General features: G+C 50.7%; 2 protein-coding genes across 2 annotated transcripts in view; both read left to right on the forward strand.

Annotated features, from left to right (window-relative positions):
* Positions 1 to 216: 216 nt before the first annotated feature.
* Positions 217 to 5519, forward strand: LOC148049037 (zinc finger TRAF-type-containing protein 1-A-like). The gene is given in 4 exon segments (XM_087706548.1): positions 217 to 452; positions 1725 to 1762; positions 1765 to 1935; positions 4833 to 5519. Coding segments are annotated over 4 exon segments (822 nt in total). The 5' UTR covers positions 217 to 231; the 3' UTR covers positions 5225 to 5519.
* A 9623-nt stretch (positions 5520 to 15142) lies between these two features.
* Positions 15143 to 22737, forward strand: part of LOC148049038 (tonsoku-like protein) — a 31675-nt gene continuing 24080 nt past the window's right edge. The window contains exons 1-3 of the mRNA XM_087703523.1: positions 15143 to 15164; positions 19132 to 19227; positions 20392 to 20534. Of these exons, the coding sequence (XP_087559649.1) occupies positions 15143 to 15164; positions 19132 to 19227; positions 20392 to 20534 (261 nt within the window). The remainder of the gene's footprint in view (positions 15165 to 19131; positions 19228 to 20391; positions 20535 to 22737) is intronic.

A 22737-nucleotide genomic window follows, 5' to 3' on the forward strand; every position in this document is an offset into this window, starting at 1 on the left:
TACCTAGCTCAGAGACACCCCCCACCCCACCCGTCATGTCAATCCTGAGCTCCAACTATTCTCCTTTCTCAATACCAGCACCTGCCTGAGCATCCTGTGGAGGGCAGGGCTGCTGAGCCATTGTAAAAGCAGCTAAAAGGCAGGGGTGTTTCCATGCCTTCTGTTGGAGAAGGCCTCTGAAGTTCTGCTTTCCCTCCCCCCCCCTCCCCACAGTGTACAAATGGCCACTTGATGTGTGCGGGATGCTTCATCCACCTGCTCGCAGATGCCCGGCTGAAGGAGGAGCAGGCTACCTGTCCCAACTGTCGCTGCGAGATCAGCAAGAGCCTTTGCTGCCGAAACCTGGCGGTGGAAAAAGCCGTGAGCGAACTTCCCTCGGAGTGCGGCTTCTGCCTGAGGCAGTTCCCTCGCTCTCTCCTGGAGAGACACCAGAAAGAAGAATGTCAGGACAGGTAAATGGCACGGATTGCTTTCTACAATGGTGCAAAAAAAGAAACACAGAGAGAGAGAGAGAGAGAGAGAGAGAGAGAGGGGGGGGGGAGAGGGAGAGGGAGAGGGAGGGAGGGAGAGAGAGAGAGAGAGAGAGAGAGGGAGAGAGAGAGAGAGAGAGAGAGAGAGAGAGAGAGAGAGAGAAAATGGAAGGGAAAACGACGAGAGCTGCCTTTGGCACTCTGTTAGGGTGGAAGAATGCAGCTCCCGGGATTCCCTTGGGATTCTGGGAAAGGGGAGCTCCACACTTTTGAGAGGGCCTCTCACCTTGGCTGCCTGAAAGGATAGGTAGATCCCGGAATGCTGGTGGTAGCCAGGGACATCCGTGCCAAGGGGGTGTTCAGAGGTAAATTGTAGGGTGCGTTGCCTGATGTGATGCGTTTGATAAAGAAAGAGATCGAGATAGTTAAATTCTGAGAGGATGGAGCATGATTGAAATTAAAATCTTCCCATGTTATACTCTTAAGCCAAGGTGGCGCAGTGGTTAAATGCAGCACTGCAGGCTACTGCTAGATCAGCAGGTCAGCGGTTCAAATCTCACCGGCTCAGGGTTGACTCAGCCTTCCATCCTTCCGAGGTGGGTAAAATGAGGACCCAGATTGTTGGGGGCGATATGCTGACTCTCTGTAAACCGCTTAGAGAGGCCTGAAAAGGCCTATGAAGCGGTATATAAGTCTACTGCTATTGCTATTGCTATTAATACAGGGGTCTCCAAATAGTCCAACTTTAAGACTTGTGAACTTCAACTCCCAGAATTGCTCAGCCAGCCACGGCTGAAGTCCATAAATTGCCATGGCTGAGGAATTCTGGGAGTTGAAGTCCAAAACTCTTGCCAAGTTTGCGGATTCCTATTCTATATAGAGCCTCACTTGATTGTATAAATGAGGGAATATGCCAGACTGAAAGGAGAAGGTGCATGTTCGAATGTAGTGACCCTGGATTTAGAGGCTTCTACGAATAAAATCCGATTCGTTCTATTCCACAGTTCAACCCTGAGCGACAAACATTCTTCTGTACTTCTGTACTGTATTTAGTTTAAATGAATGTTGGGCTCTTGTGCGTGGTAGGATTAGACGGCCTGGTCGTTTCTTTCATGGAACAAATCGTCTCCGGGGCAAACACTGAAGTCTCTGGGCCTCCGAGCGTTGCCCTGTCCCATTCTGGCCCACAACAGTCTCCGTCGCGCAGCCTTTCCTTCCCGCTCATCGCAGGCCTGCCCCGCTTTCCATCTGCAGGGTGACTCAGTGCAAGTACAAGCGGATTGGGTGCCCGTGGCAGGGCCTTACCACGAACTCACGGTCCACGAAGCGGAGTGCACCCACCCCACCAAGACGGGGAACGAGCTAATGGAGATTCTGGACGAAATGGACCAAACGCATAAACGGGAAATGCAGCTCTACAACAGCATCTTCGGCCTGCTCAGCTTCGAGAAGATCGGTTACACAGGTAATTATTGGGGGCCGGCCAGGACGCCAGCACTGACGGGGATGACGCTCCTGCGTGTGGTTTTCTCCTGGCGTCTCGTTTCGGTGGTATCTGTTGATTAACTTATTTCTCTTACCTAACATGCAGAGACTCTGCTGTCCAGACAGGGCCGCCTACCCCAAATGTTGATTCCTGGAGATTTCCCTCTGGTTGGTTTGAGAATCCAAGTTTAAGGGAAGCCCAGGGTTTAGTTGTACTTGTGGCAACACTGAAGCACTGGGAGGGAGGGAGTTGTGGAGGGGGGGGGGGGATTGGCAGGTTCTGTGTGTCCAATTGGTGCCGCTTGAGGAGAGAACCACAGGCGGCTTCCTTCTGCTGATTACGCCCCCTGCAGCCCTGGTGACACGGGGAAGAAGGACCGTTCCTAAGTGCAGGTAAGATGTGGCAGTCAGAGATGGCCGGCAGGCAAAAAGAAACGAAAGTCAACCCGGGTTCTGCTCCTTTCTCTTCTTCTGTGTCTACTAAATGCTGAGTTTTTTCTCTCGTTTGGAATTCTGCTGTTTTTAATAGCGTCTCCCCGGTGAGCTTTATGCAAAAGCCCTTTCTTTTGGGATGAAATGTGTCAGCATTTCTAGCTGCCACGTCGCTCAGGCGGGTGAGTGTCCTCTTGGTTGCTGTAGGCATTCTGAAAGTTTGCAGTGGCTTGTCATTTCCTGGTATAAAAAAATGCCTCTGGTTTCCATGACCGTGTTCACAAAGTTCCCAACCTCTGCATGCATTCAGTGTCAGAAAGGTAAATGCGCCAGGTGGGGAAGGAGAGCAATGTGGGTTTAGCCCGGTGGACCTAAATTGCCTTCGCAGGTAAGCTTGGCTCTCTCTCTCTCTCTCTCCGAATCTCCCAGGAGGCTCAAAGCAGATTCCGCAGAATTGCATGGAAAAGGCTCTGTCAGTGGCTGTGGGGTTTCTTGAGGAAAATAGATGCTGAAATCTCCTTTCCTTTCCTATAAATATTCACGTTTTCTACAGAAAGAGTCTCCCTGGATATAATCCGCTCTCGGACCCAACCAAGGCTGGAGCCTCAGAGAACACACCGGAGTCTGTTTCTTAGCCAAGTTAAAGGTGCTTAGAGCTCAAAAAGAGACACAATGGGAGTCCAGGGTGTGGAATTCCGGCTGTGAAGAAAGGTGACCAGCTCTCTCTCTCTCTGCTGAAAACTACTTGATCCTAGAGCTGGAACAGTTTGGTGGGTGGGAGCGGGGAAACGATCCGAGGAGGAGATCCTGGTACTGCCAGATTTGGACTCCCCGAGGCAATGGCTCTCCTGCAGAGCCCAGCAGCGCCCTAGGGGCAGCGCTGAGGGGCTGGGGGGTTGGTGGAGCGGGGGGGCAGTCTGCCCAGGTTGGAAGTCAGAAGCAGGGAGGTGGCGATCCCCCCTCGGGATGTTCTCAGACCCTGTGCCCCTCTGCCTGTGAGAGAAGAGAGGCACAGACCCTCCTCTGCTTAGGAAAGAGACGGCCTGTAGCCGGCCGGGTGGTGCTGCTTTTAACACCGAGAGAGCGAAAGTGCTGATTGTGTGGCTTGAATAACTCCATCGCCTCCTTTGTCCAGGTTTTGCTGCCGTGCCCTCCTAACCGTCCTCTGGAAACACCGACGAAGCCAAACTTGCCCACAGAGGTGCCCCGTCCCTGAGTTTGTGCTGGGAGAAACTCCATTGGTTTGGGACACCAAAGACTTGTAAAAAAATTACCGGGCCAACAATCTTGATATAAACTTGAATCACCCAAAACACTCGGTGGACTCTCGAGGGTTTTAACAGACTTGACGCTGGACTGGGCTGAGCCGTGTTTTGGGGTGGGGGGCCGGGTCTAAAACTTGAGTCTTCGAAATGATTTGGTGTACTGTTCTTTGTCTTCATGTATTTCCCCCCCTCCAAGGCTGTTCTGCCCTATTTTTTAAAGCAAAAACAAAGTTGCTTCTCCAGCCACTTAGTTTGGTTTTGCATTTTGACGATGCCTAACTGTGCCTTCTCATCTGTGTATTGTGAATGGTAATAAAATAAAGGTGCCATCTTCCCTGACTTTGTCTGATCTGGTTTTTATGCATCACCTCACTTGGTCTGGGACCTCTAAGGGCTCCAGGGCCGCCTGCCTTGTTGACTTGGGGAGCCATCTCCTTGGCTGCTCTTCGGTCTCCCAAGACGTCTCCCGTGGACCCTGGAAGAGAGGCCTCCCAGCTGCTGTCCGCGAAGGCCCGGCCTTGGCTGTGACGTCGCGGGGCCACGGCAAAAGTGCTGGTGGTTGCTGGCTGTGGAGGACGGCCGCCTAGGTAGCCCCGAGGCTGCAGCCACTTTGATGCCAAGAGCCGGAGGAGGCCGGAAGACCGAAGAGGCCCCCGCGACGGCGAGAGCTTCTGCCCCTTTGGAGAAGGCAGGGGCGCGGCCATCCTGCGCCTGCACCTCACCTGTCCCCGACTCTCGGGCTGGCTTCTTGTCACATGGCCGAGGGCGTTCTTCCGTGGCTGCAGATGGAGCCTCCTCGGCCGTGGTTGGATTGACCGTCTCCGAGCTTCCCCGTTGCTTCTCTCTTTCCCAGTCTTGAGCCACGATGAAACTTGTGTTGTTGTGGTGGTTTTGCCGTGATGAGATGCATTGATTTTTATCTGCTTTTCTCCTCCTCCCCCACGAGCCACATTGCTTCTGCCCCTCACTAGCTCTGAATGGCCACCCTCACCCTTGTCTCCTGTCCGAGAAGGCCACGCGCAGTAGCCACAGGTAACTCGAGCTTTGTTTCTTCCTGCTTCCGGTTCCCCTCGTTTAATTGTGCTTTTCCTTTTTTCTTTTTGTCTCTTCTGTCTCTCTTTCCCCACCTCCCTCCACGCCCCCCACCCCCCAAACGCCCTTCCTTCTCGCTGTCTTGCAGAGGTTCAGTTTCGCCCGTACCGGACGGACGACTTCATCACCCGCCTTTACTACGAGACGCCCAGGTTCACGGTGCTGAACCAGACGTGGGTCTTGAAGGCCCGGGTGAACGACTCGGAGCGCAACCCGAACCTCTCCTGCAAGCGCACCCTCTCCTTCCAGCTCATCCTGAAGAGCAAGGTCAGCTCGCCCATGGAGTGCTCCTTCCTGCTGCTCAAGGGACCTTACGACGACGTGAAGATCAACCCGGTCATCTACCACTTCGTCTTCTCCAACGAGAACAACGAGACCGAGTACATGCCGCTCCCCATCATAGACTCTGTGGAATGTAACAAACTCCTCGCCGCCAAGAACATCAACCTGCGCCTCTTTATATTCCAGATACAGAAGTAAGCATATAAGCTCACCTGGGAGAGTGACCGAGGGAGAGCGAGAGGGGGAGAGAGAGAGACAGAGAGAGAGGGGAGACAGAGCACGCACCACTCAACCAGAGTTACCTCGTACGGCTGCCTCGGCCCCCTCCCAACTCCACAATTATCCAATTATTTTAACAAAAAGCGGACATTTTTTGCATGTGGGGCAGGCGACCGTAGTCGCTGCCTTCTTTGACTCCCCCTGTTTGTGCCCCCCCTCCCCAAAAAGGCGACCGGGGAGTTAGCTTGATTCAGGGTACTGAGGAGGCCTGAAAAGGGGGGGGGGTCTCAAGGGGGGATCTACCAGTCAATACATTGTGAAAAGGCCGCATCTGTCTCATGGTTGTGTGTGATCTCCATGATGGGGGGGTCCCTGTTGGGAGTGGGGTGGGGAGGAGCCCCCCCCCCGTCCTTCCATCCTGGGGGGGTGGGGTGACCTTCGACCTAAGTATTATGGAGCATCTGGAAATGCTGGGCAGGTCTTGTTGCATCGGGAGAGAAAAAGGGTGCGTGGGGGGTGGGGATTCTGCAGTTGGGTAGCTTCAGGGACCCCTAGGAACAGGGGGTGGGGGGAGAGGCGGTGTGTTGCCAGCCAGTCTCTTACTTGGAGTGCATGCCACAGGGCCGGGATGCCAGGCTCTGCCAAGCGGTGCTTCATGCTGAGGACAAGCAGAGCAACCAAAGGTCCACGAATGTATCAGTCCAGGGGGTTCTCCCTGCTGGCCTCCCCCTCGCCCCCTCCCCGGCTTTTTCCCACTGTGGCTGCGTTGGTGACTGTTTCCCATAATGCCAGGTTTCTGGGAGGCCAACCAGAGAGCGAGCGAGAGAGAGAGGCCTCCTCCAGCAGCTGCTCCCTTCTGGCAAGAAGCAGCACCCTCCAAGTGGCTTCAGTCGCACTTCACAAAAGCACCCAGGGGACCCCCTTTCTGGTGGGTTCCTGACGCTGTCCTCTTTTGTTTAGCTCTCCCACCCCCCCAGCCCAACGACCCCTCCCTGGGCAAAGAAGTGGCATCGAAGCGACCCAAATCAGTTCTTCTCGGAATGCAGGGTGATTTCTTTTGTCCGTTTTTTTGGTGAACTTCCCCAGTATTTTGAACGACCCGTGTGCAAAATGAGGCTCTTCTAGTAATTATGCAATTTAACAGTGTGATTTTATGTATCTTTGAAGAAGAAGAGGAGATATATATATAGTTTATGGACGAGGATAGTGGGAGACATTCACCAGACTTCAGTGAGATCTACAGGGATATTTGCTTCTTGCTCTTAAAAGCCTAATTTAAGGTGGGAGCCGGTGGTGGATGGCCGTTTTAGTATGTATCATGAGAAATACGTTGATTGTGCTGTCAATCTTCTTTCTTTTCCTCCCAAACCCTTAACCTGGCATCCCCACCTCACCTTTTGTTTTGTTTTAAAGGAAGCTTGCGACCGCAGTTAACCCTTTGTATGAACTATTTGGATCAGGTATGTTTTTCAGACACGTGAGGCCCCCCCCTGCGGCTTTCCTCCCTGCAGCTGGTGAAGGATAACAACTTCCTCCTCCTTTCTCCTTCTACCTCCCTCCTGGCCATAATCCGATTTTAGAAAAGCCCACAACGGCCTTCGAATCCTGGGCAACTCACGGCCCTGCCCGCTGCTAGGCTGGCTTTTTGTGTTTGTCTCTTTGTTTGTTTTTATGCGAAAGGGGGCAGGCTGCCCCGCAGAATTCAGTTTGGTTGGTCCGAAATGCTGCCCCGGTGGGGCTTGTTTGATTTGGTTTGGCTGGAGACAAGTGTGAATCCATTGACGATACGATAGAATAGGCCCGTTTCATGACTTCGGACTTCAACTCCCAGAATTCCTCATTTGAAGTCCACAGGCTGTCAAGGGGGGGCATGGCTGCCACCCCCACCCCCTGTGATAGAAAGTTGGTGAGGTCTTCACCAGAATGCCACCAGCTGCTGAGGAGCGAATAGACCACAGCTTGGCTTGCGGGGGAAATCCTTATTTTGCTGCTTGTTTTGAAATTTTGAAAAGTGGGTGAATAGCCCGACAGAGGGAAAATGGTCAGCTGTCCGGCATCATTCTTTCAGTTCTAGTTTGTGAAGAAGGCAGGAATTCCCCAAAATTCTCAAGATCTGTTGTCCTCAGGCGGTGACGTTAAACCAGGAACCTCCCCTTGATCTCTGCGAAGAAAGCTGCAGGTGGTCTCCCTATGACTCCCCCCACCCAAAGCTGGCACACCTGGGCTTCCTTAGCCTTTTGGCTGAGGCCGAGTGGAAATCCCTCTTCCCTCTTGTGACTGGCACTTCTCGCCTGCCAGCGCTCTGCAGGGGTCGGTCTTTGAAGAGTAGCGCACTTAAGTTGCCTCGATTGCAGGCCTGTGGCAGCTGCAATCCCCAAAACCTTTCTATACATATTGGGAGCCCAGATGTTGTTTGTAGGGCAAGCCCCCCCCCCCTGCACGCCTAGTTGTGAAGGGCAGGAGGCTGCAAACCCAGAAGAGATTCTTTGTCTGAGAAGCAGAGCCCCTCCCCTAATGTCCAAACTTGTTTTCATTCGTGTGTCTCTCTCACTTTTGGAGGCAGGGCAAGGAAGAGCTGCCCAAAAGGCTCTTTCCACTGCAGCCCTTGAAACAAAAAGCCTATTTGACCCTTGGGGGGGGGGGGGTGTAAAAGAAAGTTCCAGAGCCTGCCTTCCATTCTGAGTCAACCTGACCTCGGGGGGGAAAAGGCTTTTGCAGCCAGTCCGGGGGAGGAGGCTACAGGCGTCCATGCGGGAGAAGGATTCATTTAAGAGAAGAAGCTGGCTGTGTTTTCCCCCGGAACACAAGAATTCTCTCAAAGTTTCCCGCTTGGGGGGCAGAAGTTGATTCCACACAGCACCCCCACCGTTCTGCAAGGAGGCATCGCCCTGCCCGTCAGGTCTTACTGGGTTTTGCACATCCCTTCTTCCCGTTGAGGAAGTACAGTGCGGAGGAGGAAGAGGAGGAGGAAGAGGAAGAGGAAGCTGCCCCAAGGAAATGCTACAGGGATGCGGCCGTCTCCAAGGCCAGGCCCCGCTTTAGAGGAGTTGGACTTAAGTGCCAGGCCTTCCAGAGGGAAAAGGGAGGGGGGCTTTAAATTTAGAACAGTTATGGCAACTTTTTTAAGACTTGGGGACTTCAACTTCCAGAATTCTGGGCGTTGTCATAATTGCTCTGGTTTAGAGCAGGTTGAGAAGAAGGTGCATAGGTGATTTTTGGAGGCTACTGGGCTAAGCAATATTTCAACTTGCATTCTGAGGGTCATTTGGGGGAATCCGGCCTGCAATGGTTCCCCCCTCCCCGCTTTCCCATTTTTCTGAATGCATCATGGACTCTGAAAGCGTTTGGGCAGCCGATCTCTTCAGCGGTCCGGGCCCATGGATTTTAGATCACATCAGCCCTTTGGGAGTTTAGCCCACACGACACACCTTGCCCATTGCCATCTCCGCCGTCTTCCCAAACCTTGCTTGCAAGCAAGGGCTGCTGTATTTCTGGCTTTAAAGACGCCCTGCAGTCCTTAGCAGTGGGGTGGGGGTGGCAGGAGATGTAATTATTTCAGTGCAGCTGGTTCCTGTTGATTTTGGGGAAAAAACCTAGCAGAGGATTCTTTTTGGCGTAGTTGGGTCTACTGACAAAATCTGTTCCTTTTCTGCAGTGCCACCTCCAATGTACTTGTGTCGTTGTTTTGGGGGGTGGGTGCAGGGGGGCTACGGGTGACTCTTGTCCCTTGCAGCTTCTCCTTCTGTACAATGTTTTTTCTCAAGATCAGGGCTAGCTCAAGTCCTCCTGAAGAACCTTTGCTGGGTTCTAGATCAAGGCGGCTCAGCCTTGGCGACTTTGAAGACTTGTGGACTTCAACTCCCAGAATTCCCCAGCCAGCTTAGCTGGCTGGGGAATTCTGGGAGTTGAAGTCCACAAGTCTTCAAAGTCGCCAAGGCTGAGCCGCCTTGATTAGAGTGTGAAGAACAAGCCACTTTGAAGGCAAAAATAGACACCTCGGAGGAACCAGAACTCAGAACCGTATCGGACGTTGTCGGAAGTGGGCACCCGGGGACCCACCCCCCTCCCTCCGTCCAGCTAAAGACCATCACTGCCAACACCTTTGATTTTGTTTTTCTAACCTCCATTCTCATCGCTCTCTCTCCTCCCGCTGTCTCCCTTCTCTGGGACTCCGTCCGACTTCTGCTTCGGTAGCTGAGCCTTACCTGTCTAGTTTCGGCTAGGCGTCGAAAAGATTGTAGCCTGCTTCTCTCTCCGCCAGGCCACAAGTGGAAAAAACCCCTCCTGACAGTATTCACTGTGGGTAATTTATTTAACTAGTGAATGTAGCGTTTGAACTAATTTAAAACTAACGGCTCGTTTTGCAAGGCGGTCTGTCCTTCGTACTTGGCTCAGATTCCACGATTTGTGTTCCTGGTTTGGGGGGGGGCGTGCAGGAGGGGGGGGCGACTTCGGGGTTCAGAACCCCCCCCCGCTAGGAGCTCCTACTTGGAGAAGGAGAGAGAGAGGTGGGAAGGGGGGGGTCACTCTCCAGGAATTTTTTTTCTATTGCAGGGCTGGCTGTCAGGACCACCTGCCACTTCCACTCCCCCAGAGAGAGAGAGAGTGAGTGGTAGCAACAGCCTTCACCCCCCCCCAGCTTCTCCATCACTTCTCCCGCTTCCTTCCGTCTGCCATGTGTCCTTCCCTCCCCCCCCCCCAAAAAAAATCCTTGTGAGCACTAAACCTCTATACCTAAATGGCTTTTTAAAATGAGGAATGGTTTTAATGTCGTTTGGGAATGAGTTCTTTTGTTCTTTTGTGGTCTGCGTTTCAAGTTTCTGTATGTAATGTAGTTAAAAAAAAAATTGCCAAACCACACTGTCTCCATGTGTGTGTGTGTGTGAGAGAGAGAGAGAGAGAGAGAGAGGGAGAGAGAGAGAAAGAGAGAGATTGGTCAAGATGGGTTGTAGCGAAGCTGGTGTGGGAACCATCTTCTCGGGAGGGGAAAAAAAAAACCCTCGCCTTTTATAAAATAAAAATGTGGTCTTTGGGGCATGACAACTCCCCCTCCCTTCTACCACTGATGATGCTACTTGGTTGGGTCATGAAGCGTCTGCAGGAAAATAACCAAGTTCAGAGCACCAAGGACCCCCACAGTCTTCCTCCTCCTCCTCTCCCTTCTAGCACTGATAATGTTCCCTCTTTGGGTCATGAAACATCTGCAAGAAAACCACCAAGAGCACCAAGGACCCCCACCCCATTCCTCCTCCTCCTCCTCCTCCTCTGCAAAGCCCCCCTCCCTTCTAGCACTGATGATGCTCCTTAGTTTGGGGCATGAAACATCTGTAAGAAAACAAGCACCGAAAACATCCACAGTGGGAGATGCTGCTCACAGACTTGTGTGGCCCCTTCGCTCCCCGTTTCAGGAAAGCACTTAATAGCTGATGCATTTTCAATTCAATTCAACTCAATTCAATTCAATTTATTAAATTTCTATGCCGCCCTTCCCCCCCCCCCCCCCGAAGGGGACTCAAGGCGGCTCACAACTCAACCAGGGAAGGGGAATACAGACAAAAATTTTAAAAAACAAAGCATAACACTACATAATTTAAAACATACAACAGTCATACCATTCGAGACGGGGGGCAACAGCTCTTTAGCCCCAGGCCTGTCAGAACAGCCAGGTTTTAAGGGTTTTGCGGAAGGCCTGGAGAGTGGTGAGGGTTCGAATCTCCACGGGGAGCTCGTTCCAGAGGGTCGGAGCAGCCACAGAGAAGGCTCTCCTCCGGGTGGTCGCCAGTCGACACTGGCCGGCGGATGGAATTCGGAGGAGGCCTAATCTGTGGGATCTAATCGGTCTAGTGGAGGTGATTGGCAGCAGGCGGTCTCTCAAGTACCCAGGTCCAATACCATGAAGGGCATCAATTTTCCAGTTGATGGGCAGGAGAGTCCCTTTCAAACACAGCTTTTAGGACAGGGGTGTCCAGCCTTGGCAACTTTTAAGACTTGTGCACTTCCAACTCCCAGAATTCTTTGCCGGCTGGGGAAATTCTGGGAGTTGAACTCCACAGGTTTTAAAGTTAAAGTTACTGGACGCCGCTGGCCTAAACTGAACCAAACGTAAACCTCTGCCCACAAGGTTTGGGGAAACAACCCTCAGTGTCAACCTGACCCACATTCATTTTCCTTAATCCCACCCCACCACAAGACACGCTTTTAAGACCTTCAGCATTTTGTCCCAGTGGGATCGATACTACTCCTGCCCTACCTGGGGCTTTCTGGGAGGGGGAAGGGCCCTGGGGAAGAGAACCTGGCACCTGCAGCCCACCTGGCAACCAGCTCTACATCCCGCCCTCCCTTTTGCTTCGAGGCATCCTGTAGAGCCTGCGAAGGCGGCCCCTGCTTCTCTTCAGAGCCACGGATGACCATCTGCACCACCACCTGCCTAAAAGGTGTGTGTGTGTGGGGTAATGCAGTAACCCCTAACTTGGTTCAGGATGCTGCTGCTGTTCCGGCCCTGAGGGGGGCGCCACCTGCCTGGACCCAGCTTAGTGGGTACGCCACCGAGGAGACCTTTGGCACTGTTTGGAATTGTGCATTGCCAGGAGGTTTGTGGGCATTTAAGTCTAGACCACCGTTTCTCAACCTTGGCGACTTTAAGTCCTGTGGACTTCAACTCCCAGAATCCCCCAGCCAGCGCAGCTGCGCTGGCTGGGGGATTCTGGGAGTTGAAGTCCACAGGACTTAAAGTCGCCAAGGTTGAGAAACGGTGGTGTAGAAGGTATCAAAACAAGAAGAGGAAATTCAGTAGACCTCGAGGAGCTGATGAGCGTTTTTCAGATGACCTTTGCAGCATCCCCTGATCAAAATTCAAGAGGCTTGGCAACTGGCATGTACTTAACGATGGTTGCCGTGTCCCAGATCATACAAACACACACACACACACACACACACACGGTCTGTGACCTTCCGACAAGCAGTGTCAAATGGCGGAGCCAGATTCATTTAACATCCGGGTTGCTGACTTATCAACTGCAGCGATTCACTTAACAGTGGCAGGAAAAGTCAAATGGGGGCAAAACTCACCCATGTCTCGTTTGACAACAGAGAGTTTGGTCGTAAGCCGAGGACTATCTGTACTTTGGGATTCTTCCCCCCCCACCCATCGATTTTTATTTTATTCAGAGGATTAAAAATACAAAACAAGACACGTCGAAACCAAAGAGATTAAAAACCGGAATTAAACAAAAAGGCCACACTTTATCCCCCCCCCCCAATTGAACACTTGACAAAATCTATTGCAACAATTAATAGCTTCCCCATCTCTCCCCCTTACAAACAGGTCCTAGATTTCTAAGCCTCTATTTTCTGTTCAATCTGGTTTAGAGAGCAGCCTAGAAATAAAAATTAAAACTTTCTTGAACAAATTCGAAGCGAAAGAAATGTCACCTGGTGGAAACTGCCCCAACCCCAGGATTTAGCAGTCTCTCTGAAGAAAACCTGTGATCATCCTTCCTCTCTCCTCTCCAGCCCCCCCCCCAAATGCCAGGATGCTGGGGGAGGGCAGCCAGATCACCTAAAGGTTTGTGACCAACACCTCCTCCCCCCCCCCCCGAAGAGCTACCTACGAGAAAGGTTCCCTTTACAATCCTCCCTTCTGTGGCCATTGGAAGCCTCTCTTCGTTCACACGACAGCAGGTGCTGGCATAAAGGAAGCGGCAGAGGATGGGCGAACGCCAGGTTGGAGAACAAACGAGGATGGTTGCAACCAGTGGCACCACTGGCTATGCTTGATATATAAAAGCAATATATAAATCCTGCAAACTGGGAGACCACATCGTGTGCAAAAAGGCTGTCTTTGCTCTGCCACAAGATGTCCTTGGCTCTTCTTTTAACTCCTTCGTTCTTTCTCAGTTACTAAAATAAATAGGTCCAGGGCGATGGGAAGAGAATGGGCGAGTGGGAACTTTATGACCTCTTTGACTTCAACTCCCAGAATTCCTGAGCCAACAGGAAGGTCGTAAAGTTGCCCACCCGTGGCCTAGAAAGCCATAAATAGAAAATAAATTTCTATTTATGGAATTTCGATTCAGAGAAAATAAATTTCTGAATGTTTCTCGGTTCAAACCTCTCCTGTACACCGATGATGACATTTGCATAATGGCGAATGTTCAATGGCAAAAATGTACTAGATAGAATAGAGCTGAAGGGGACCTTGGAGGTCTTCTAGTCCAACCTCCTGCCAATGCCATTTCAGACAAGTAGCTGCCCAGTCTCTTAAGAGCCTCCAGTGATGGTTTTTAAAGAGAGACCGGACAGCCATTTGTCTGAAATGGTATAGATCTCCTGCTTGAGCAGGGGGTTAGACTAGTTGACCTTCAAGGCCCCTTTCAACTATGTTCTAAATTACATAAAGAGAAGCTGAGCTACTCCGGTCAGTCCCTGTTACCAGGGTTTAACTGGAGATGGCTACCTAAAACTTTCCAGCTCTCGTCTGAACCACAGCTCTGGGCACTTCGACCCAGTTCCCTGCAGAGTTGGGAGCCCACACAGGACTTAATCTCCTGCTGCAGAAGCACCAAGACAGCCAATTCAATCAGAATAGAGCTGGAAGGGACCTTGGAGGTCTTCTAGTCCAGCCCCCTGCTCAAGCAGGAGACCCTAAACCATTTGAGCCAAGCGGCTGTCCCAGTCTATTCTTTACACCCTCCAGGGATGGAGCAACTGCATCTTCTAGAGGCAAGTTGTCTACTGATTTAATTGTTCCTAAATTCAAGGTTGGCTCTCTAGTGATACTCTACCCCAGTGTTTCTCAACCTTGGCAACTTGAAGATGTCCGGACTTCAACTCCCAGAATTCCCCAGCCAGCGAATGCTGGCTGGGGAATTCTGGGAGTTGAAGTCCGGACATCTTCAAGTTGCCAAGGTTGAGAAACACTGCTCTACCCTACTGCTTCTCCAGAATAGAATACAGAATAACCGAGTTGGAGATCTTCTAGTCCAACCCTCTGCTGAGGCTGGAAGCCCTATACCATTTCAGACCTTTTCTTAAAAACAAATACCCCATGTTGGAGCAGTCACAACTTATGGTGGCAAGCTGTTCCACCGGTTAATTGTTTCCATTGTCCGGAAATTCCTCCTCAGTTCCAAGTTGCTTCTCTCCTTGATGAGTTTCCATCCGTTGTTTCTTATCCTTCCACCCTTCAGGTGCTTTGGGGGAATAGGTGGACCCCCTCCTCTCTGGGGCAGCCCCTCCAATCTTGGAAGGCCGCTATCATCTCTCCCCTGGTCCTGCTTTTCATTAAACTAGACAGACCCGGCTGCTCCACGCCAGATCCTCCTCTGGGCAGGGAGTATGAGAAGCAGCCCGCCTCCCCTGATTTGGAAGGGGGCTTATACGACCCTCTGCTGCATTGCAGAGCCCCCAACCCACCACTGGGGCTGTCCTGATCACTGTTCCCGAAGGAGGCGGAAGGCGGTTCAGCTATGGGCATTTGCAGCAGAAAGGGGCACCAGAGCAGGCGGAGACCTCGAGGAGTTAGCTGTCAATCTGGGCACTTTTAAAATGGGTGGACTTCAACTCCCAGAATTCCCCAGCCAGCTTTGCTGGCTGGGGAATTCTGGGAGTTGCAGTCCACGCCTCCTCTCGTATCCGGCGCTCTCTTTTCCTCTCCGACGGCCCCCACCTCCGGGAAAGGGGCGTGGCGGAGACGGATTCCTCTCGCGATTGGGCGCTCTTTTCCTCTCCGACGGCCCCCACCTCCGGGAAAGGGGCACGGCCCCGGAGTCGGACATCCACTCGCGATTGGGCGGCCTCCAACCAATGGCGAGCGGCGCCGTCTCCCGGCCGGCCAATCAGGAGACGCGGTGGGGACGCGCGGGAATTCGGCGCGCGGGGCGACGCAAGAGCGCCGGGATGGGCGACCGGGAAGTGCGGCGTGAGTGCTTGTTCCCGGGGGTGGGGAGGGGGGAGGACTACAAATCCCATCCTCCGCGGCCACCCCCACCCTCGATCCCCTAGCTTCCCCAGGCCTGCCTTGCGAGACCCATGCTCCACGGCCAGCGGGGCGCCCTGGATGATGGGTGCTGGAGTCCCTGGCCGCTGGAGAGCGGGGGGGGGGCTCCTCGGTGGGGGAGAGAAGCGGGGACCAGCGTTGCAAAAGGGAGCCTGCTTTTGGCCCTTGGGAGGGAGGGAGAGAGGGAGGAAGCGCCTAATGTGGTTCCATGGGGGTCCCCCAGAGGTCCTCTAGTCGGCCCATTGCAGGTGGAGCCCCCTCCCTCTTCCTGGGTTGGGCGGGAGGGGGGAGAAAGGGAGCCAGAAAAGAGCTGCGGATTGCGTGGCTGTAGCAGGGATCAAAGCGGGGAGGGGGGCATGAGTGGGGAAGGGGACAGACCTGGGAGGTGGGGAGGAAGACCCTGGACCCAGGCCTTAGGTCGTATGGGGAGGGGTCTTGGAAGCACACACACCCCCTCCCAGTCTTTTCTGCCTTCTTCCCAGAATGTGTTGGGTGGCCAATAGATCCGGGCAGTGCTTGAATGTAAAAGGTGCCCCAGATTAAAACATTTATTTAGCGTATGGCACGGAGTACAACGTGCATAGCGTTAGTAAAATATAAAATACGTAGCAAAATATAAACCATAAAAGAGCCCTGGAGACTTTGCTAACTGCCTGATGTGGATACGCAGTCATTTTTGTCAGGAATTCAAGAAAGTTGCATATAAGCTACAGGTTACATTTTGGAATCCACTGGTTCATCAGAATGGAAAAAGTGCTCCATATACAGGTAGCCCTCGACTTACGACCATAATTGAGCCCCCCCCAAATTCTGTTGTTAAGTGAGATATTGGTTCAGTAAGTTAAGTAAAACGCATCCTGTTTTATGGTCTTTCTTGTCTCCGCTGTTAAGTGAATCACTGCAGTTGTTAAGTCAGTAACACAATTGTTAAGTGAATCTGGCTCTTCCCTATTGCCAGAAGGTCGTAAAAGGGGATCACGATGTAGCCACTGTCATAAATACGAACCAGTTGCTAAGCGCCTGGATTTTGATCACACGACCATGGGGAAACTGAACCAGTTGTAAGTGTGAAAAATGGTCATAAGCCGTTTTTTTCTAGTGCTGCTGTAACGGAACAAATGGTTTATGGAGTACCTGTATTTAAAGCTTGACTTTGACCTGGAAATAAAAAGGTCCAAATTTGCTCATCAAACTGCGCCTGAAAATGACCGACATCAGCATGCAGACAGAGCTGCGTTACAGCCAAGAATTTATGAGCATTAAAAAAAAAACTGATTATCTGAGGCTCAGGACCCCTGAATGTTACTGGATGATGGTTAAAAGAAGAACTGGACTAGATCAGTCCAATAAAGGGAGGCCTAAAATCCTAGGGATTTTATTCATTTTCTATCCTAGAATAGAATAGCAACTGGAAGGGACCTTGGAGGTCTTCTAGTCTAGCCCCCTGCTAAGCAGGAGAATTGTCCTATACCATTTCAGACAAGTGACTGTCCTGTCTCTTCCTAAACACCTCCAGTGATGAAGCCACTGTTGATGGAGACAATTTTCTATTGTTCGTGTTTGCATTATATTGAATTCCAGATTGACAAAGTCACTTTCGCCCAAAGCTCCAGCAACTTCAACTCCCTCTCTTACTTCTCTTAGTAAGAATTAGATCCAGTGTAGCTTTACTTCTAGTTCCCTCCTCTACCTTTCGGATGATAAAGTTGTAAGCTAGGCTGGTTAGGAATCTATTTGATCTCCCACTTATTGCAGAGTTCATCTCCCAATTGATATCTGGATAGTTAAAGTCTTCCATGATTACTGTGATGTGCTTTCTACGTACATGTGTTAACTGGTTTGTATCTTTATTTTTTTCCATACCATAAGAATGCATGCCAGCACAATTGCAAATCATGTCCTTCCAAAGTCAATAATCTTATATTCCTCAGTACAACCCACTCTTTCATCCATGCCGGTACGGCCGCCTGATAGTACAATTCCCAGTTTGGTAGACCAAAGCCTCCTCTATTTCTGATATCTTGCATTTCATTTTCAGACCAATTCTTGGTGTTTTTTTTCCCCCTTGTCAAATATATTTATGTATTATTTTATTCAGTTCTTCAAAATATTTCTTTCCCGATTTTAATGGGATTGTCTGGAATAGATATAATAGCCTTGGCAGTATTTCTTCTGATTGGTTGGGTGACCTGTCATGGCAATGTCACTTTTCCCCCTTTTATATTGACCCATAAGGATTCTGGAAGAGTTTCTATCTTTGACCATGTGCATTTCTGTGGCTGTGTTGTGATCTCTTACATCTAGTGCGACTCTTGAGAGACCGCCTACTGCCAATTACCTCCACTAGACCGATACGATCGCATAGATTAGGCCTCCTCCAAATTCCATCATCTAGCCAGTGTCAACTGGCGACTACCCGGAGGAGAGCCTTCTCGGTGGCTGCTCCGACCCTCTGGAACGAACTCCCCGTGGAGATTCGGACCCTCACCACCCTCCAGTCCTTCCGCGCCGCCCTAAAGATCTGGCTGTCCCGGCTGGCCTGGGGTTAAGACTCTAACCCCACTCGAATTTGTGTGGCTGTTGTGTTTTTTTAATATGTTGTATTGTCTGTATGTTGGAAATTGTTTGTCCTCCCCCCCCCCCTTTTTTTTGAACTGTGAGCCGCCCTGAGTCCCCCCAGGGAAAAGGGCGGCATACAAATAAAGGGGGGGGAAAAAAAACTCTACCTCCTCTTTTTGTAGATCTGTTTCTTTTGAACAATTTGCACCCATCCATCAGTACATGCCAGGCATAGGTTTCGTCCCACCTGTTTCTGCAAGGTATCCTGTACAGGTATCAACTATGTAAGAATGTAAGGTCTTCTGTCAGGTATCAGCTATGTCCTACCTGCCCTCCTGTATTATTCCTTCTAGTCCGCCCTGTTTGTTCCCCAAGCTTTGAGCATTTGCATATAAGCATTTCAGGCTTTTGTGCCTGTCCATGGGTTTGATTCCTCCATCTCCTAGTTCTTGTTTGGGTTGATCCTTTCCCCCATCACTCACTTATGATTGGTTTTGTGGTCCTGTGTCAGGACCTCTCCATTAGATAATTAGGAAAGAAGACCACGAGACTCCATGTGTAGAAATCAAGTGTACTTTTACTAATTATAAATGATCAAAGGCATAGCGCAGCGAAGTCTGATTATTTAGGCGCGAAAGCGATTGATATATAGAATAACCCATTCCCCACCCCTTGGCATCCCAGTTACAGTCCAATCATAATTCTCTCAAGTGTCAGGTGTGAGATAACTTCAAAAGGCATCACCCAGATGGAATGTCGGTGCCGTTAGTCCTGGCGGGAACCTCCTACGCATGCGTAGTCCGACAGGCAGCTGAGCTCCAGAACCTTCCTCCAGCACAATGAGTAACCCCTCCCAAATACCATGCCCTCCCTCCCCTTTTCATGGCAGCCGAAGCAACAGCAAAGCAGAGGCTGACATCCTGTCTGTATTATTTTTATCAACAAGGCAACAAACAGATTTAATCTGCCTCACTCCTTCCTATTTTCCACACAGCAACAATCCTGTGAGGAGGCCTGGACTGAGGGAAGGTGACTGGCTTTCATGCCTATGCTGGGTTTAGAACTCCCAGGGACCCTGGTGATTGGTCCAAAGTCACCTAGCTTCCGTGCCTAGACTGGGACTAGAACTCAACTGTCTCCTGGTCATTCGCCCAAAGTTAACCAGTTGGCATTCGTGGCTAAAAGCAGGACTAGAACTCCCAGCCAACTCCTGGTCATCGACCCAAAGTCACCCGAGGATTTGAACTCAGGGTCTCCTCCTCCTCCTCCATTCGTGCCTTCTTTTTAATCCCGTGCTGAGATTCCTGCTTCTCCTCTCCGTATCCTCCAGAGATCCAGAAGAGCAAGGAGAAGGCGCAACGGAAGGGGGACCAGAAGGAAGAAGCCGTTCTCTGCAACCAGCTCGGAGAGATTTTAGCCCGTCATGGTGAGCATCCCGGGGACGGGACGGGATGGGGGACGCCCTCAGCTCAATTGCGCCTCGGAAGCCACTAAAAGTGGTCTCAGCTTACACAACACTTCACTTAGAGACCATTCAAAGTTACAGCGGCACTGAAGTCAGTGACTTACGGCTGTTTTTCACCCTTACGACGGGTGTTACAGCATCCCCATGGTCACAGGGGGATCCTCAGGGAAAAGGGCGGCCTATAAATCCTAATAAACATAAACAAACAAACATGATCTACATTCAGAAGCTTGACGACTCACATTTATGACCTGGGGTCATGTGGTCCCCTTTTGTGACCTAACAAGCAAGGTTAGAGTAGAGTAGAATTCCTTATTGGCCAAGTGTGATTGAACACTCAAGGAATTTGTCTTTGGTGCAGATGCTCTCAGCGTGCATAAAAAGACAAGATACATTCACCAAGAATCCTAAGATTCAGCACTTAATGATCGTCAGAGGACACAAATAAGCAATCAGGAAACAATATCAATATCAATATAAATCATAAGGATACAAGCAACCAAGTTACAGTCCTGCAGTCATAAGTGGGAGGAGATGGCTGATAGGAACGATGAGGAGACTAATAGTAATAGTAATGCAGCCTCAGTAAATACTGGTTAATTGTCCTCACTGTCAGGAAGTTCCTTCTCAGTTCTAAGTTGCTTCTCTCTCTGGTTAGTTTCCACCCATTGCTTCTTCTTCTACCCCCAGGTACTTTGGAGAATAAATTGACCCCCTCTGCTTTGTGGCAGCCCCTCAAATATTGGAACACTGTTATCATGTCTCCCCTGGTCCTCCTCTTCTGAACTTTTATAGAAATGACAGAGTTGGAAGGGACCCTGGAGGTCTTCTAGTCCAGTGTTTCTCAACCTTGGTGACTTTAAGTCCTGTGGACTTCAACTCCCAGAATTCCCCAGCCAGCTCTGCTGGCTGGGGGATTCTGGGAGTTGAAGTCCACAGGACTTAAAGTCTCCAAGGTTGAGAAACACTGTTCTAGTCCAACTCCAGGGAGGAGACCCTGTACCATTTCAAACAAATGGCTGTCTCTACTGGAAAACCTCCAGTGATGGGGACACACACACCCTGGCATCCTGATACAGGTACCCGTTCCTTCTGACGTCCCCCGCTGCCCCTTCCTCCCCGTAGGGCGCTTCCGGGAGGCCCTGGAGGAGCACAGGCTGGAACTGCGGCTCCTGGAGAGCGTGGAAGACGTCATCGGCTGTGCGGTCGCCCACCGGAAAATTGGGGAGTGCTTGGCTGAGCTGGAGAGCTATGAAGCTGCCCTGAAGGTAGGGAGGCGGGCGTGAGCACCGAGTGGAAGGGCCCTCCGGGCATTGTACAGGCAGTCCTCGACTTACGACCAATTGCTTAGCAACCGTTCAAAGATAACCTTCCAAAAGGTGACCAGTTCCAAAGTCCCCCGAGTCACATGACCTGCGTGGTCATGTGACTGCATTGGCATTCCCCCCCCCTTGCAGGTATAGCTGTTTGCAACATTCATTCATTCATTCATCCCGTTGTTTTACTTATTGGTTGGTCTGATTTCTTTCACCGCCCATCTCAGTTATGGCAGCTACAGACTAGAATAGAATAGAAAATTAGGACAGGGCAGGACAGGAAAAGAAATAGGAGCCGAGGTGGCGCAGTGGTTAGGGTGCAGCACTGCAGGCCACTTCAGATGACTGTTATCTGCAGTTCGGCGGTTCAAATCTCACCGGCTCAAGGTCAACTCAGCCTTCCATCCTTCCGAGGTGGGTGAAATGAGGACCCGGATTGTGGGGACGAGTTGCTGACTCAATTTGCTAAAAAAAATGTGTAAACCGCTTAGAGAGGGCTGAGAGCCCTATGAAGCGGAATATAAGTCTAATAAATAAATAAATAAACAAACAAACAAATAAATAAATAAATAATAGGAGAAGAGGAGAGAATATTGGCCAAATGAGAAGGAATTTCTCTCCCGTGCATAAGCTGTCAGTACATCCACGCAACAAGTGATTAAAATCATCATCATAATCATAAAATGCACATCCTAAATCATGACACAACACTCAATGATACTCAAGAGCCAAGGTGGCGCAGTGGTTAAATGCAGCACTGCAGGCTACTGCTAGATCAGCAGGTCAGCGGTTCAAATCTCACCGGCTCAGGGTTGACTCAGCCTTCCATCCTTCCGAGGTGGGTAAAATGAGGACCCAGATTGTTGGGGGCAATATGCTGACTCTCTGTAAACCGCTTAGAGAGGCCTGAAAGGCCTATGAAGCGGTATATAAGTCTACTGCTATTGCTATTGCTATAAAAGGATGCTAATTAAAAGCAGTCAACATAATCATAGTGGGATACTAAATAATCCACATAAATCATAAAACATACCGTCAACAGCAAAGTTACAGTGATAAGATGCTCGGCGCAGTGTTTCTCAACCTTGGCGACTTTAAGTCCTGTGGACTTCAACTCCCAGAATCCCCCATCCAGCACAGCTGTGCTGGCTGGGGGATTCTGGGAGTTGAAGTCCACAGGACTTAAAGTCGCCAAGGTTGAGAAACACTGTGCTAGAGGAACGGATAAGAGGGAAGGTGAGAAGGATAATAGTAATGCAGCTCTAGGAGGTGGTTTGACCTCACAGGCCGCAAGGCAGTGTTGTGGGAATGAGTTGTGTAGCAGAGGAATGTGGTGTGTGTGTGTGTGTGTGTGGGAGAAAACTAGAAATCAAAGGATCCCACAGACAAATGAACACAAATTACATTTTTGCCCACAATCAGCATTTATGGTTTTGGGCCAAAACACCCCACATGTTATCATGTCTCCCCTGGTCCTCCTCTTCTGAACTTTTATAGAATATAGAATGACAGAGTTGGAAGGGACCCTGGAGGTCTTCTAGTCCAACCCCAGGGAGGAGACCCTGTACAAGGGCCGCTTAATGACCGCTACTAAAAAGGCCATAAAATCAGGTTCTGTCATCACGGGATGACTTGCTTTACAATCGCTATGAGGCTCTTTGACGGTTGCAGGTCAAGGACCGGCTTGCAGGCAATGGGGATTTGGGATGGACTAGCACCATGCCACACGCTTTATGAGTTTTAGCGTAGTTAAAGGAGCCAAGGTGGCGCAGTGGTTAAATGCAGCACTGCAGGCTACTGCTAGATCAGCAGGTCAGCGGTTCAAATCTCACCGGCTCAGGGTTGACTCAGCCTTCCATCCTTCCGAGGTGGGTAAAATGAGGACCCAGATTGTTGGGGGCAATATGCTGACTCTCTGTAAACCGCTTAGAGAGGCCTGAAAGGCCTATGAAGCGGTATATAAGTCTACTGCTATTGCTATTGCTATTGCTATATTAAAAACAGGCCGGATTTTATCATAGATTTTACCTGTTATTTGTGATTTCATTCCAGAGTTTTTTCAGGGTTTTTCTTTCTTCCGGCCACTGGTCTATGTGTCAGCACTCCTCCACTGAATAATTACGAAAGAAAACCACGAGACTCCATTGATAGAAAT

This window comes from Thamnophis sirtalis, unplaced genomic scaffold (genome assembly GCF_051295495.1).
Source record: "Thamnophis sirtalis isolate CommonGarterSnake01/CBP01778 unplaced genomic scaffold, rThaSir2_p1.2 scaffold_2, whole genome shotgun sequence".
In the NCBI taxonomy this organism is placed as follows: Eukaryota; Metazoa; Chordata; class Lepidosauria; order Squamata; family Natricidae; genus Thamnophis; species Thamnophis sirtalis.